A 15,883-nucleotide genomic window follows, 5' to 3' on the forward strand; every position below is an offset into this window, starting at 1 on the left:
ATATATTAGCAGTACTTAAACCGTTACGGTAGCATAGACTGTTTCTGGCGACAATACATACGGACCGCAGTTTTTCGACTTAAATAAACTGGCTGTATTTTTTTTTTTACCTTTTTCCAACCGAGTACAGAATACAGATTATGTAAACATGCAAATATTGTGGGAAATTGTAAGGAAAGCTGTTGTACCTTTTCTTTCTGTAAAACCAACGCTTTCGCGACATTGTAAAATTTGAAATTCGAGGACACTTTAAGCGTTGTGATAGGTCGCTGGTAGGGTATGTAGAACTGAACGTGATTTTGTTTTGTCGCAAGTGTACCCTTTTCGCCAAGTGTACACTGCAATTCATCAAAGATAATTACTTATTCTGTACTATCCTGTCAAACATTGACGACAGAGACTTTTCAGAAATGGTTGATTTACGAGAGAATAGCTGTGAAGATAACAATGCTTGAAGTTGATGAACTGGACCCATTTTGGTCCAACGGTCTTGTTATATATTGAATGAAACTCTGTTCTACAATGAGGTGCATGTAACGTCTGTTTTTAAACTGAAAGTTTTGTCTTTGAAATGTTTCAAAACAATAAGTCGGCACAATATTGGGACCGTTATATCATGTTGTGCTATTTTTCTTTCTAGGGTTACAACAGACGGAAAGCTTATATTGCCTCTTTAGGTAAATGTACTTTTCTATTCGAAGCAGATTGTGACCCTGTTTGTCTCTTTATACTTATATCCTTTATACTTTATGCATGTTGTATGTTTGCAGTGTAACAGTTGTAGTACTGCCATTGTATCCACCACATCTGAACACACACTCTTTTGTTCTGATTTTAATAACTATATTCAAAGCACTTCTTCTGTAATGTAAATAAAAGTATAGTGTAGTTATCATGTTTGGTCCATTGAGATCATAAAGTACGTTCAAACTTTTCAACCATTGCGTAAGTCTTAATGAAACCAGTCTGCTATCATTTTGCTCAGTTTTGTTCTATTGTTATATCTTCTTGTAGATTTTATTGAACATATTTCAGTATTTGAATTGGATATATATTTAGGCCCCACTGCAAAGACTACCGATACTTTCTCTACATTCTGGCTTATGGTTTGGAATGAGAAGTCTGATATCATTGTGATGCTGACTAATCTCAGTGAAGCTTCGGTAAATGATTTAAAAATATTGTTACATTAGGACTTAATTAGAGAAATAACGACTTTTTTTACAGTAAACAGTCTGTTTGAGTCATACATTTTATTGAGACAGATTCCTATTGAGATAATTACTATCATTGACGCTTGTATAAAGACACTTAAAATCCACAAACATTAATTTCTAAACACTTCTAAGGTATCAATATTCATTTGCCTTACAAAGTTTGTTATATTAGGGATTTCTTTTGTATTTGTAATATACAGAGCCAAATAAGCAATAGGATAAATTTTACATACTCTGAAATTCAAATACGTTTGTGATGTTACAACGAAAATAATTTACGCTTTAATACATAAATAGGGCATGAAGTGTGAGAAGTACTGGCCAGAATCGGAGACAGAAGAGTTGTATGGAGAAGTTAAAGTGAAATGTCTGAGTGTAGAAAAATATGCCGAGTACACAGTCAGAACATTCGAAGTTTCAAAGGTATTTTGAAACATGATTGTTGGAACCCAATATTAACTCATGCACATATCAAATTACTAGTAAAGTTGGAACTTATAGCTGTGACGTCTTTAGTTTTAAGGTTTGGAAAACAAATTTAATTGACCTGTATATCGTAATTATTGATTATGAATCATGGCGTTAATATTGTCACGTCTTCATCTCAGTTAAGAATATCACTTTATCGTTTATGATCAATTAACTTAGCATGATATATTTTGTGCAAGGGCAAAGAAGAGAGAAACCTGCTGCAACTACATTACACGGCATGGCCTGATAAAGGTGTACCGCTAGAGGTTACAAGTCTTGTAGAATTCCGACAAAGGGTGAAAGCAGTTCCGGTCATTTTAGGTGGACCAGTTATAGTCCATTGCAGGTATAATTGATGTATGGGATAATACAGAAAACAAAGGAACCATCTTATTTATAGTTTACAGTTATTACAGTTTTGTTCTTTACTTTTTCTCTTCAAAGCATTAATTCACAATCGCACCACATGACCAGACTGTGTAGATTGGTATTGTTTACACTTTAATTATTTTTTACTCAGTACAAACTCGTATGTGTTATAAAAATAAATTAAAGTAGTTTTCTCGTAAAGCGTATGCTTGGATTTTAACATGAACAAGTACATGACGGACTGTTCGTCTTGTATCTGTTACCTTTTTTTAAATTGTTTGGTCATCCGTGCCAGTCTGAATTCTTTGTTTTCACCAAGAAACTTAAACAAAGAGCGAATAATTTGTTTAACATTGCATATACATCTCTGTGTTGTACAGAACATTGCAGAATAACATAAGAATATTTCACAGAAATAGCCCTCGTTAAATGTATGGCAAGACAAAATTTGTTTTTCTAGCAACGTTTAAGGTGGAATGCGCCTAATTTTAAGTTATCGGGTTTCGTTTCGAAATTTTGATTAATATAAAATTCAGCATATTCCTCGTAGACTGCGGATTTTACTTTTTTTATATTTCTGTAACTTTTTTCTCTACAAACCTTCAAACACGACCATTGACGTCCATTTTTGATGAACCATGATATCACGTCCGTCAGACTGTTTTCTTAAATCGTTCTGTTCAGTCAACAAGTATCGATTTGCTTGTTTCTCATCATATTTTCATTTAAAAATGTCTTTGAAATGGTGTATAATTTGTGGAGATCATTTTAACGTTGAAGCCGATATTTACGTTAAAGTGACGTCAGAGCGACAAATATGACGTTTAGTTTTGAATAAAAGTTTGCGTTAATCTTGACTCATGTAAAACCTAAACGATAGACTTTGACAAAAAACTAACATGATCATGAAAACTTTATTTTCTGTCGATTGAAGGAATAAAATTATGGGGTCACCGAATTCATTTTCGCGTAAAATTACGTTACGCTACCCCTAACCCCAAATAACAACATAGCTTAGTTTGGCTGTCTTTCCGATATATCTCTTTTCAAATCTTAGTATTTTACATTCTCATTCATCAGTTGTTCACTACAGGCGTGAAACGAATCATGGAACTTGAGAAAGAGAGTTTTCCTTTCAAAAGAGGTCCACAACTGTAAAATTGGCGACTTCATTGAGAAATGGTTTGAATGCAGAATGTATTACATACGCCAATACGACAACTTTGCATAAAAATACTGATCATGTTAATTTCGAAAGCCGCTTTAAATATACTTTCTATATGATAAAGCTTATTTTTTCAAATATTTCTTATTCAAAGTACCAATAAACACGTTTTCCGTTTTAAAACACTGCTAATATGAAGGATATTTGCATATGCAATTGTGTTTATTGTTCGGAGTTTTCACACTTGAAACACAAACAGAAAGCATCATTATTGTACAGTACCACTGATCAATATTATACAACAGATTCAAATATTCTAATGTTTGCGATTTCAGAGGTTTGACCCTTGACTCAACCGCCCCTCCAAGGGAGTAAAGGTTGTTTGTATCTTGTTTTTCTTAATATCATCCCTAACCCTCCCTAAGTACGCACATATGCACGCACGCACATTCCGAGGTCTTACATTTTTACTATTTCGTTTCTTACTTCACCACCCTAGTAATGTCTGACCATAAGATAAGTTGCCATGGGCTAGCCCGGTTAATTACCCGCTCCACGCATACGTTCGCATAATTTGATGGCGGAATTTGGTTTTTACGAGTCAGAGTTAATTTTTCAATTTTTTGAAATTTTATACCACAGACGCTATTGGAAATACATCATAACTTCTACAAGTTCAGTATTCATGATATAAGAGAGGTTTCTTTGAGTTACAGCGAGTGTCAGTCACAACCGCTGCTTTCTTTCGTTCTTTCTTTTACCCCAGCCGCTTAGCTCAGTAGGAGCGCAGATCTACTGATCGCGAGTTCGGTCCCCGGGTAGGCATGACGATTTGATAGAAGGCACGTGTCCGAAATCATTCGTCCTCCACCTCTGATTTATGTGGTGAAGATAGAAGTTATTTGTTGGGAATGCAGAATCCAGGAACACTGGTTAGATTAACTGCCCGCAGTAGCGTAGAAAAACAGAGCTAAAAAATATTCTCTTTTTTTATGTCATGGAATGTTTCCTTTACTCGTATTTCGTATGTTTCTAATATTAGGAAACAGTATTATGTATGGAATATGTTTCTATTATGTGTCTATGAATACAAGGATAACATTTGTACACACAGCTCCGGAGAGCTAAAACCTCTTTGGAAAGGATGCTGTTTCTATCTAGCCAAGTTGCTAAATAAATTAACCTTTTCAGAGCAACAGCTCATTACAACAAATATGCTGTTTTCCCGCGGTTATGAGGAGGATTCACTTTAATCGAAATCGGTGTGTCCGACTACTCTCCAAACAATCGAAATATTTCCAAAACGTAAAATTTGTAATAAAGTTAGATAAAATAATGTTTACTCGAACATGATGTTATAATTACATAAAGGCCTTCTAAATTTTAAAAAGTTGTATTAGCACTTTTTTCCGAAATATGTTAAAATGAATATTTCTCATTTTCACCTACGTTTTACTTTTTTCGTACTGTGCCGAGGTTGGCCAGATTCTGTTTACCCCAGTATTATTTTCTGAAGACTGGTTGTTGTTCGAATCTGCTTCATTAAGAATACACCTATATTAACTAATATGATATCTATGACATATATTTATAATGTAGGCCTATTTTTGTTTGCCTCAGTTCTATTATATGCATAAAATTCTTTATGTAACAATTTTTTACGCAAAGATAATACGTCACGGAAATAGCGGCATGTGATGGAATTCTATACTGGTACTTGTTAACATTAAAAGGTTGAGATAATTCAAATAAAGGATTTTCACTATATTCTGTCGTTGTTTTTTTTTAATTTATTTTTGTAAATGTTAACAATTTAATGTGCACCGATACATGAGTTTTCATGTATTATCATTAACTTGCGAGATAATTCATTTCACTTGTAACGTTGAATGGAATCATTGATAGTTGTAAAGGCCTCTTTTGATTAAATTCTACCTAAATAGGTTAAAGATGAGTTTGTCTTGATCACGAGAATCAGAAAATCCATTTATTTACGCATTTTATATCTGGGGTAGGAGTAGAGTAATGTAATTCAGCGCAAAGGGTAACGGGGTGTTGATTTTGTCGCATTCTCATATATCGAATATAATATAAACATTAAAATATGAGTTCTACACAGATATTATTTCGCTAAATAAATGTAACAGAGTTTTAAAGGCTATTTTGATTGAATTTTACTAGGAAAAATAAAATAGTAGAGTTTATCCTAGAAGGAGGAGATACATGAAAAATACTCAATTGCGCTATCTTGTGATTTCTAGGTAGGGGTAGCGTAACGTAATATTACGCGATAATGAATTCGGTGACCCCATAATTTTATTCCTTCAATCGACAGAAAATAAAGTTTTCATGATCATGTTAGTTTTTTTGTCAAATTCTATCGTTTGGGTTTTACATGAGACAAGGTTTATTCAAAACTAAACGTAATATTTGTCGCTCTGACGTCACTGTAACGTAAATATCGACTTCAACGTTAAAATAATCTCCACAAATTATACACCATTTCAAAGACATTTTTAAATGAAAATATGATGAGAAACAAGCAAATCGATACTTGTTGACTGAACAGAACGATTTTAGAAAACAGTCTGACGGACGTGAAATCATGGTTCATCAAAAATGGACGTCAATGGTCGTGTTTGAAGGTTTGTAGAGAAGTAAGTTACAGAAATATCAAAAAAAGTAAAATCCGCAGTCTACGAGGAATATGCTGAATTTTATATTAATCAAAATTTCGAAACGAAACCAGATAACTTCAAAATAGGCGCATTCCACCTTAACATAATATTTCTCTGTAACAAACTTTGCACAAATTGTTTGAAAAGAAAGCGTCCAATATCATTCAGACAGAGTATAAAATCAGTCCCATTAACATGTAAAGAATCAGTTATTTCCCATTTCTAATGTAGTTGACTGATGGAATAAATGAAATGAATTTAATTTACATACTTACTAATGGACTAAAACCACCGAGTTTACATACTTTACAGACGACTAATTACACACAGTAAACGGACCATTACAAGTCCCCAATCACATCCCTTGTGATTTGTATTCTAGTTCACACTTCTTCACAAATCGCTGATACACTCACTTTTTTTCCTTGCGAAAACTGGCACCAACTTCTTCAACCACTTCAAGCCATTCTCTTTTTCTTATAAGGTCTTAAAGCAACCAAGACACAAATGTTGCTTTTTTGCTAATTTAAGTTATTGATTTTGACAACCAATCGAATTGGATATGTGTTTTCGTTAAGGGAGGGCATTCATTGACGTTTAAAGACCTTGTGACCCTTCTTGCTTTATTGCATAGGGTATATGTTCTGTTTTGTAATTAATGATATTGTTAATATGTAATGAGCAAGGAAAATGTGATAAAACCTACTCAGTAAATTGAAAGAAAGTTCTACGTAAGTGTATGCTTAGGTTGTCTTGTTTTGTTGTTTTTGAAATGTTTATTCACAAGTCATCGATTTTAAACATATCAATGCACATTTTGTAATATTACGTACAATTGTTACGCGTATGAAAGTCTTTAAATTTATTTTCCACGATTTTAAAAGTGCTGGTATAGGTAGAACGGGGACTTATATTGCTTTAGACCAGCTTACAGAAGAAGGCAAGTGTGAAGGATCTGTTAATGTATTCAACTGTGTTAACAGGATGAGGGAGCAAAGGGTCAATATGGTCCAGACTGCTGTAAGTATAAATATAGATATTGATATGGCACAGACCACTGTAATTGTAGGTATGAAACGCTCGCTGTAAATATATATGAGCCAAACCTATGTAAGTGTGTAATGGAATGAGTGGGTATATGGTAAGTCTTTTCAGGATTATCTTATATATCTACCAACCCCTTTTTCAAACATTTAAGAAGGGGCTGATCCATTTTCCTTATAGATTTTTTATTTTATTCTGCCATATATACAATACAATACGATACAATACAATACAATACAATACAATACAGTACAATACAGTACGATACAGTACGATACAATACAATACAATACAAATGATGTAGCTGTTACAACTGAAAATGAAAATGTTATTAAAATTTTATAAAAATGCGGCATTTCTATTTCTGTTAGATCATTTTTTACAAACAACATCTTAGCAAAAGGGAAACAATTATGCTTTGATTATCAAACATTAGAAGGGTTGATAATTTTTGAATGCTACATTTCGTGATTAGTATGTAAATTAACAGCTTTTTTATGCATGCATGATTTCAAGCATGACATATTTGGATGTGTACCTTGTATATTGTCAATAAACCCAATCCCGTGATATGCAGTAGATTGAGACTTGTTTAGTTACTTCTCAAAGTACATATCGTCCGACTGATTATATTTGTTAATTTATAGGAGCAGTACACATTTCTTCACAAATCGCTGGTTCACTCACTTTCTTTTGGTTGCGAGGCACTGACAGCTGAGCAGATACAAAGTATTATGTACGAGACAGATGACAGGATGTTCACAAAAATTTTCCAGGTAGTTAAAGGGAGACAATGTATCGATACATTTGTAGATAATGCCTTGTAATGAGTGTTCCAATGCAATTTTAATCAGTCACAACTCAAACTATTGGACAATTTCTATTACCCGGAATGGACACTGCATTCTGCAACTCGTATTCAAATTTATTATAGATTCGAATACTCGGAAACATAGTAACAGTTATATTGATAAAAATATTCCTGTGTAGTAGATTCTTGCGTAAGAGACTTTTTCCATTCTTGTGGTTAAAGTACTTTGAATACATATTTTTATATATCTTATGCATACAAATAAAATCTGTTAAAAATCCCTTGGAAGCAAACAAAATGCAACCAAGAAGAATAATAGCTGACTCGGTTTGACTGGGTCTGTTCATGAGAGATAATGAAATGTGCAATACGTCTGACGCCCCCTAGCACCGGATTAAGCGGGAAAGCGGAACTCTGTTATACTAGCTGACCCCAAAAGACCAGAAAATATGACAAAACTGAATCCAAGTACGGGGAGACTTTTTACAGCCGCCATACGGCACTTAAAAATTGCTGTTGTGGTAGTTAATTAAATCTGTAAAATGATCCTTTGGAAGCAAAGAATGTAACTAAGAAGAATTATAGCAGACTCGGTGTGACTGAGTCTGTTCATGAGGGATAATGAAGGTGCAACACCTCTCACGCCCCCTAGCACCGGCTTAAGCTGAAGTTGAATGGATTCCGTGATCCCTAAGAACCAGAAAATATAACAAATCTGAATCCAAGTACGGAAAAAAGAAAACATCAACTAAAGACAGTTTAAAGAAAGCAAGCATATATCATGTCATTAATAAAAGTGTATTTTTTCAAAGACATTACGAAAGGAAGTTGACATCGAGAGCAAAGAAGACATCGAAGCACGTACAGAAAATAAAAAGAAATATAAGGACAGGAACCGACGGCATTCTGATATACCTGGTAATTTAATTGATCAGCGAATCGTTTGGTATGGAAATATTTGATACTTGATTATGTTAAATATCAAGATACTCTTGTTTTATGTAATTGAATCAAATTATATTTGCTAGACAATATATAAGCGATAACTGTCTGTCTTATTGTCAACATAATTAATGATTAATTTATATTTCAAGCTGACAGCAGTCGAGTACGTTTGTACCTTTCCAGGAAAGATGGACAGCACGACTATATCAACGCTGTTTTCATAAATGTAAGACAAACAGTATGTTTCTATATAAGTTTAATGTCCTGACGAAAATGAACATGCCCTTCGACTTACCTGAAAGGACTTTTAGTGCTTTAAATTTGTTTAGTTATCAGATATTGTCTCCAAGCATAAGATATTTAGTAGTCAAATATATATGTTTTTGCTTTAAACGTAATAAAATAGAACATGTTTGTCTTATACATTGTATGTTCATTAAAACAGCTATGCATACAGTGCTTCGAGGCCGCTGAGGTCTTCGAAGGTGCCTTTTTTGTTTTTACATCTCATATGTATATATAATAACATGACTAAACTAAGTTATTAAAATTACAGAGTTTCAAAATCAAGAACCAGTTTATTGCTGCTCAGTCTCCACTTCCACGGACTACGGAAGACTTTCTCAGTATGATTTATCAACAAAACTGTACATGTGTTGTTGCACTGGAGGAGCCACACTATAAAAACAATGTAATACATACAGCTTAGGTTTCTGTCTAAATTTACTATTAGCAATTTTCAATATTATTGTGATAGTACATATTTCAAGTTGATACACTCCGGAGTTATATTCAAGTTATGTTCTAGACCAAAAGTAAATGTAGATACCCTTTGACTATAAAATGGCAACAATGGCAAATATTCGTATATATACACTAACAGAATGGTTACCTATTCCTTCTGCAATCAGCGTTACAGACGTCAGTTTATCTGACATTTAACAACGCTAAATAAAGACATTACAGAAAATTGAGTTTTATTTAACTCACTGCGTCCAAATGACAAAGGGGCCTCCGTGGCTGACTGGTTAATATTGCCGACTTCGAATCACTTGCCACTCACCGATGTAGGTTCGAAACATGCAATTTTTTATTACAATGAATGAAATAAAACTGTTTTCAGGACGTTGGAAAATATCTTCCTGCTGATAATGAGACGTACACATTTGGAAATTTTATTGTTACAAGCTCAAAGTGTGAGACGAAATCACAGTATGTCTTGAAGAAATTGTCTTTTCAACATGAGATGAAGGTAAGATGTCAAACTGAAAGAAAAATATTTTAAAAACAAACCGATCAAAAGATTAAAGATCAAACGTTACTTGAAATGTGTGTTACTCTACAATATTAGTATAAGCAAGTTCTTACGGCGCATGCCCCGAAATCGGGAGATCGCAGGTTCCAATATTGTCAAATGCAACATTGTATGTTACTGAATAGAGAACGTTTGGTGAGCACCCAACTAGTTAAATAATTATCTGTCTTATGCCTAGCATCAATGTCTGTAGGTGACACTATATAATACACGAGTAGTTTACTCAAAAAATGGCCGTAGTTTCAAACATTGATTATCACTGAAAGCTGTTAGTGTTACCGTAAACCTGAGTCTGGATTGCTCGTCATTTAAACATTTACAGTTGGATATGTATTTCAACATATTCAAACAGAAGTTTGAAGTTATCTTCTATCAAGTGGTAGGTTAGTAACAATGCAGACATGTTATCTCAGATGTGCATTACCATGTTAATTTATTCAGGAAGAACAACACAGTTAAAGATATATGTATTCAGTAAGTAAAAATATTCTTTAAACCCTGATTTAAATGAACATTAATCGTTGAAATAAACGCTTTAAATTTATATACATCGGTTTCCCGTAAATAATGTTTTAGAATAATCATATCAGAAATGAACGACTGGGTGATGTCATGGAAGCTTTCCAATGACTGTATAGCTGTTGTCGTTCGATTGTCTTTGCGTCTTGTCATTTCAACTTGTATCTAAATAAAACTAACACTATTACTAAATCATTCTCTTTTAAAGGAGTCCATCACAATATTTTGTGCGCAACTCAATCGCGCAGCATGCGATAACCACTGTATTTTAAAGCAAATTTCACGATTCGCCGCCGAAAGTGCATAATACTCGGATATGCAGCGCACTTGCGCAAAAATACCGTATATACTGACAATAAAGGTCGTGCATATTCAACCTTTCAAAGTGAAGTTGTTTTATTGGAGGAGTAGTCGTCGGAACTTTGTGTCCAAGAACTCATCTTGCTCGAATCGAAAACATTGTAAACAGCCAAGGTAAAGACACTGATTCTGGTATGCCAGGTATGTGGCCTATGGAGATGATAAGGTCTGCGTATTGGCGATAAGGGCCAATACACAAGTCGGGACCATTGGTAGACTTGCTTCTGTTTATCATAATAAGCTACTGTATAGCTACTGTGCAGTAAATAAATTGCAGGTGATATCTCTCACCTTTATAGCAAATCAGTTCTCACCTTTATAACGAGTTTAGAGAGTTTGATTGAATTAGGGCTAAATAAACAAAGTGATAAGATACAAGAGTGTTTTTATCATATTTTTAATAAAGTAAGTTTTTTAACAATTACATCTCGTTATTGCTGTTTTTTATTATCAAAACTATAAAAAATGCATTCAGGCACATAGCTTTTAGAAGTGATAAATTATTCTGTATTTTGAACAATGATATATCTTTATTGCTGGATTTTATTATACATAAAAGAAAGTTAACATTATTTAGACAACACAAGAGGAATTAAGCAGTTTTAATATATAACAGCCTTCTGTTTATATACCTTCTTTATGTATTAAAAATGCAACTGAACGTTTCTTTAATTTCTAATAAAATCCAGCAATTATCTTCTTTTTTTTTTCGTTTTTATTTTGTTACTTTTGATAAAACGATCATAATCATTGAATAAACAAACTTGTAATTTCTCTTATTAAATTTTGAATAATTATTTTATAGTGAGAATTGCTTTGCTATAAGAGTTATAATTTAATTGGCCAGGACATTACTCAACATGACTGAGCAATCAAAATTAGTATCTTATCAATTAAAATAATTTTGTGTACATTCTGAAAAAAGACTAAAAAAAAAACAACAGCATTTCAATTACTAAAATGCAAAACACAGGAAATAACCAATTTACCTGTAGGCAATAAAATTTATGATTCTCTGACAATAATTAGGCTACATGTCAAGTCTACAGGGGTTTTATGGACCCTTATCAGACTGGACTAGACAGGATCTTGTATATTGGGGATTAAAAAGTCTGGTATTTGTGGGGGGGGGGGGGGGGGGGTCACTTTTATAGGAGATTCTCTGATTCTCTTTGCCTTTAAACTATTTCGTCGAGTAATTATTCAGCCGACTCGCAGTCACATAAAGTCAAGTAGATCTATCTCTTTCAAGTTCAAATGTGACTTGCTAAAAATGTCGTTATACGTTTTATGATCAACCCGGATTTCACGTAGTAAGATCAGTGTTATGGCCCTTGACAGTCAAAATGTACATAAAGCGCCTAAAAATTTGTATCGCATGTACCTCGAAAAGGCATAGAGTCATGAATGCATACAAGAATTTAATTCAGCATACGAGGTTGTGCACCAGGGGTTTTATTTGAGGTTTCACTCAGTAAACCCAGATTTATGTCCCTTGACTAAGTCCAATATATACGTAAATGGCATGAAATCTTGTGTACCCTGTATCTCAAAGAGTAAAATTTGACCTAGAGGCATGAAAACTTAACATGGTGCAATTTGTTGTGTAAAAAAAATGTTTATGTTTTCAGGTAGTTGGGGTAATGAAAAAATACTTTTGTGGGTCGGGTAAACATTTTTTAATTTTTCTAGAAAACAAGCACGGGTTGATATTATTTTTTTGGTTTAGTATTTTTTATCCTAGTTCATGCTTACATAATCCAAAATTTGGTAAAATTCTGTCCGCTAGATTTTTTCATATCTTAATAAAATCCTTTGTGTTTTTCTCAGCCTCTGATACTTTCGACATCTCTGAAGAGTATTTTTTCTGTGTTAATATATCTATATGTAGACATTTTATGCATAGTTATAGTGGTTTCATTAATTGGGATGCTAAAACATTAACATCAGAGTGAATTTTTAAGAAAATAGCTGTTTGTACTTGTTTTATTATGACATGTTTGTATTGTTTCTTCCGCCAAAATACCAATTTGGTGTTCGCAATAGACTTTGAATATTGAAATAAGAAGCACGGGTACCTATTATTTTTATTTTTTATTTTAACTTGTGATACATCAATCTATAAATATGCAAAGGTATAGAAAAATATGTCCGCTAGAAATAATTGTGAAAAACATCTTTAAGCACTTCTTTCCTTATTTCACTTGTTATTTTCAGTAAGAATCACAGATTGAAGTTGTATTTGCAAAATAAGAAATGAATTTACAACAGTCAATCCATAACTTATTTTAACAAACTGGAATGTTTATATCTTGATCACAGGGCGAGGAGAAAACAGTTTATCACTTCCAATACAACAACTGGGGAAATTCGGAGAAGGTCCCAGACAGCGTGGAAGAATTTGTCCAGTTTATAAAACAAATAGAAAAATACATAAGCCAACAAGCAGAGGACACGCCTCATATAGTAGTTCACTGCTTGTAAGATGTATTTCAATCTTCGTTTAATGTAAATTCACTTTTCCCATGTTCATCTCTTTCACTTCTAAGACAGTAAATGTAAACCTTAAATGATACAGTTCTTGTAATTTAAAAAAAATGCAGATTTATGTTTGTGACACTGTTTTTGTTCTTGTTTTACATAAAGGTATAGTAAAAGATATAATATTAATATATATAAATACGTTTATTTAAGAAACGGCTACGAAAGGTCTGGATTATTTTGTGTCGTGTACAAACTGCTAGAGAAACTAGAGGCAGAGCGACAAGTCAGTGTTGTAAATACTGTGAGGAAAATAAGAACACATCGAAAACAGTCGATTACATCTGTGGTAAATCATTTAGTCACTTAAAGTACAACATTTAATAGTATGTCGCAAACAATGTGTGATTTGGCTTTAATGCTTACGTTCTTTTTATGATGATTCCATAAATACATTTCAGTAACATTCTAACTCGATGTTAATGCTAATACTTCAATTTTATGTTGATATGAGAACAGTACTGATAGAGAATCAATGTACAATAAGAAGATTAATTGACAGCCATAAAATGCCTGTTGCACTGAACATCGTACAATGTATTTATTTTATAACAACTTTATTTCCATGATATATACAATTGTACATAACTTTATACTTTATTTAAGAAAAACACCGGATTCTATTTTTAGCTAATGGTCACGTGACTAAAACACCGGATTTTTATACTTTTGAAATATTGTATATGATATCTGTACCCTGAAGAAGGCTCTATAGAAGCCGGAACGTCGGTCTTTTAATAAAAATAGTCAAACTTAACCTGCTTTGGTTGTGTGATTACACTACACTTCGGTGTTTTTATATCGTACAATGTAGTTTAACATTAAATTCATATTAAACAAATAAAGGCTTGTGACCATTTAGGGATATACTAAGATGATAAACGGTTTTATCTATATTGATTTATTTTAATATTCTCTTATTTCAGGAACAACTCAAGTTTTGCTACAAGTGCATTGCTGCCTACATGGAAATATACAACACTTACTCGAACTTCGCTACATGAGAAATCATAAGCTTTTTCAAAGGATATTTTAAAGGATTTAAAACCAGAAAAATTTAATAGTCAATCCACGATAAACACTTGTGACACTATGCCAATCATTGTCGATTTCATTTGCTCTCTTAATCTGTGCTGTAAATAATTATTTTCTTACTACTGGTTTACTATACTATATACCATACTAATCTCTTTTGTACATATGGTTTGCACAGGATCTTTTTTTATCTATAAATGAAATTATTTTGTTTTTAACATTGAATATGTATATTGAATACATCATTGAAATCATTATGCATTGAAAGTTAAGTTACTGACTGTGAAAGAAGAACCCGTGTAACTGACCTATTTCTTTAAAACCTAACAAGACAACTAACTAGAATGTATTTAAAATTCTAATATGCTTGTCTTGGATAAAACAGTCTTACGCTATAATGACGTCACGTTAACGTGCGATGACATCAAAATTTTTGTTGCGACCAAGAAATAGCTTTTCTATATTTTATCTACTGTTTTAGATTAAGGGCATATTAGAATCGAAATAATTGATAGAAAACCCGTGTTTAACACTATTTATACACTCGGGCGGTAATACGTCGTACAAATAATTTCGTACAAATTATTACGCCCGACGTACAACAACCCATCGTGCATAAATAGTGTTTAAACACTACATGGTTTGCTCATATTGCTATAAATTATTTCTTAAATAAGCAATATGAATTTTGATAAATAATAGATAATTTTAACAATATTTAAGGCAAAAGAATCAGAATACATAAAACAATACTATTTAAACAGGAAAACAATACATGTGCTTTTTCCTACTCGAGATGATAATATTTGTGTGAATAACTTTACCAACATGTTGTGTAGCACGTCATTCTATACTTATTTGTATTATTTCTGGTCCTTTTAGGATCACTGAGTCCATTCAATGAATAGTTTGTTTTGTTTTTTTGTCCACTTAATATATTCCAGGGTAGGGACGTGATAGGTGTTGCACAATACATTCTCAAAAACAATGTCTGATATTACTTCGACTTGTTGTTTGTTTTCCACACTATATAGTGTTTAACAACAGGCACAATACTCTTTCTAATTCTAAGTAATTCTAAGTCATTGTTACTGTTGCCTCCCCTCATCACTTCCACAAAAGCAGCTTTTTATGCTTTCATGTATATATTTCTTATGTTAGCTGTGCTTATATGTTTTATAAACCATTAGCATAAAAAGGTGGGATTTTTTTTGTTTGATATTTGTCTTTGTTTTTTTTGTAATAAAGTGGTTATTTCTGTCATCATAAAATTATATATACATAAACTTTTTGGTATGTTTGCACTTTATGTACGGAAAGTCGCCCAGCTTACATAAAGAGGATGGATGTTACAACCTAGTTGTCTGTAATATCCGTGTGGACATACTCATTTAATGCTGGAAAACTGCCTGT

The 15,883-nt window shown here is 32.8% G+C and overlaps 1 protein-coding gene across 1 annotated transcript; it reads left to right on the top strand.

Moving 5' to 3' along the window:
* Positions 1-447: 447 nt before the first annotated feature.
* LOC123544398 (receptor-type tyrosine-protein phosphatase kappa-like) lies at positions 448-15,643 on the top strand. Its single transcript, XM_053522727.1, has 13 exons — positions 448-487; positions 1,036-1,163; positions 1,515-1,640; positions 1,886-2,034; positions 6,785-6,920; positions 7,592-7,720; positions 8,568-8,673; positions 8,850-8,926; positions 9,257-9,391; positions 9,824-9,952; positions 13,217-13,374; positions 13,589-13,724; positions 14,362-15,643. The coding sequence occupies exons 1-13, from the start codon at positions 448-450 to the stop codon at positions 14,437-14,439; spliced, it is 1,527 nt and encodes a 508-aa protein (XP_053378702.1). The 3' UTR covers positions 14,440-15,643.
* Positions 15,644-15,883: the final 240 nt, after the last annotated feature.

This window comes from Mercenaria mercenaria, chromosome 14 (assembly GCF_021730395.1).
Source record: "Mercenaria mercenaria strain notata chromosome 14, MADL_Memer_1, whole genome shotgun sequence".
NCBI classification, from domain to species: Eukaryota; Metazoa; Mollusca; class Bivalvia; order Venerida; family Veneridae; genus Mercenaria; species Mercenaria mercenaria.

Coding starts and splice junctions, on each gene's coding strand:
- LOC123544398 (XM_053522727.1), top strand. CDS start 448: ATGCTTGAAGTTGATGAACTGGACCCATTTTGGTCCAACG. Junction 7,721..8,567: donor TGTTCACAAAAATTTTCCAG/GTAGTTAAAGGG, acceptor ATTTTTTCAAAG/ACATTACGAAAGGAAGTTGA. Junction 9,392..9,823: donor AGCCACACTATAAAAACAAT/GTAATACATACA, acceptor AACTGTTTTCAG/GACGTTGGAAAATATCTTCC.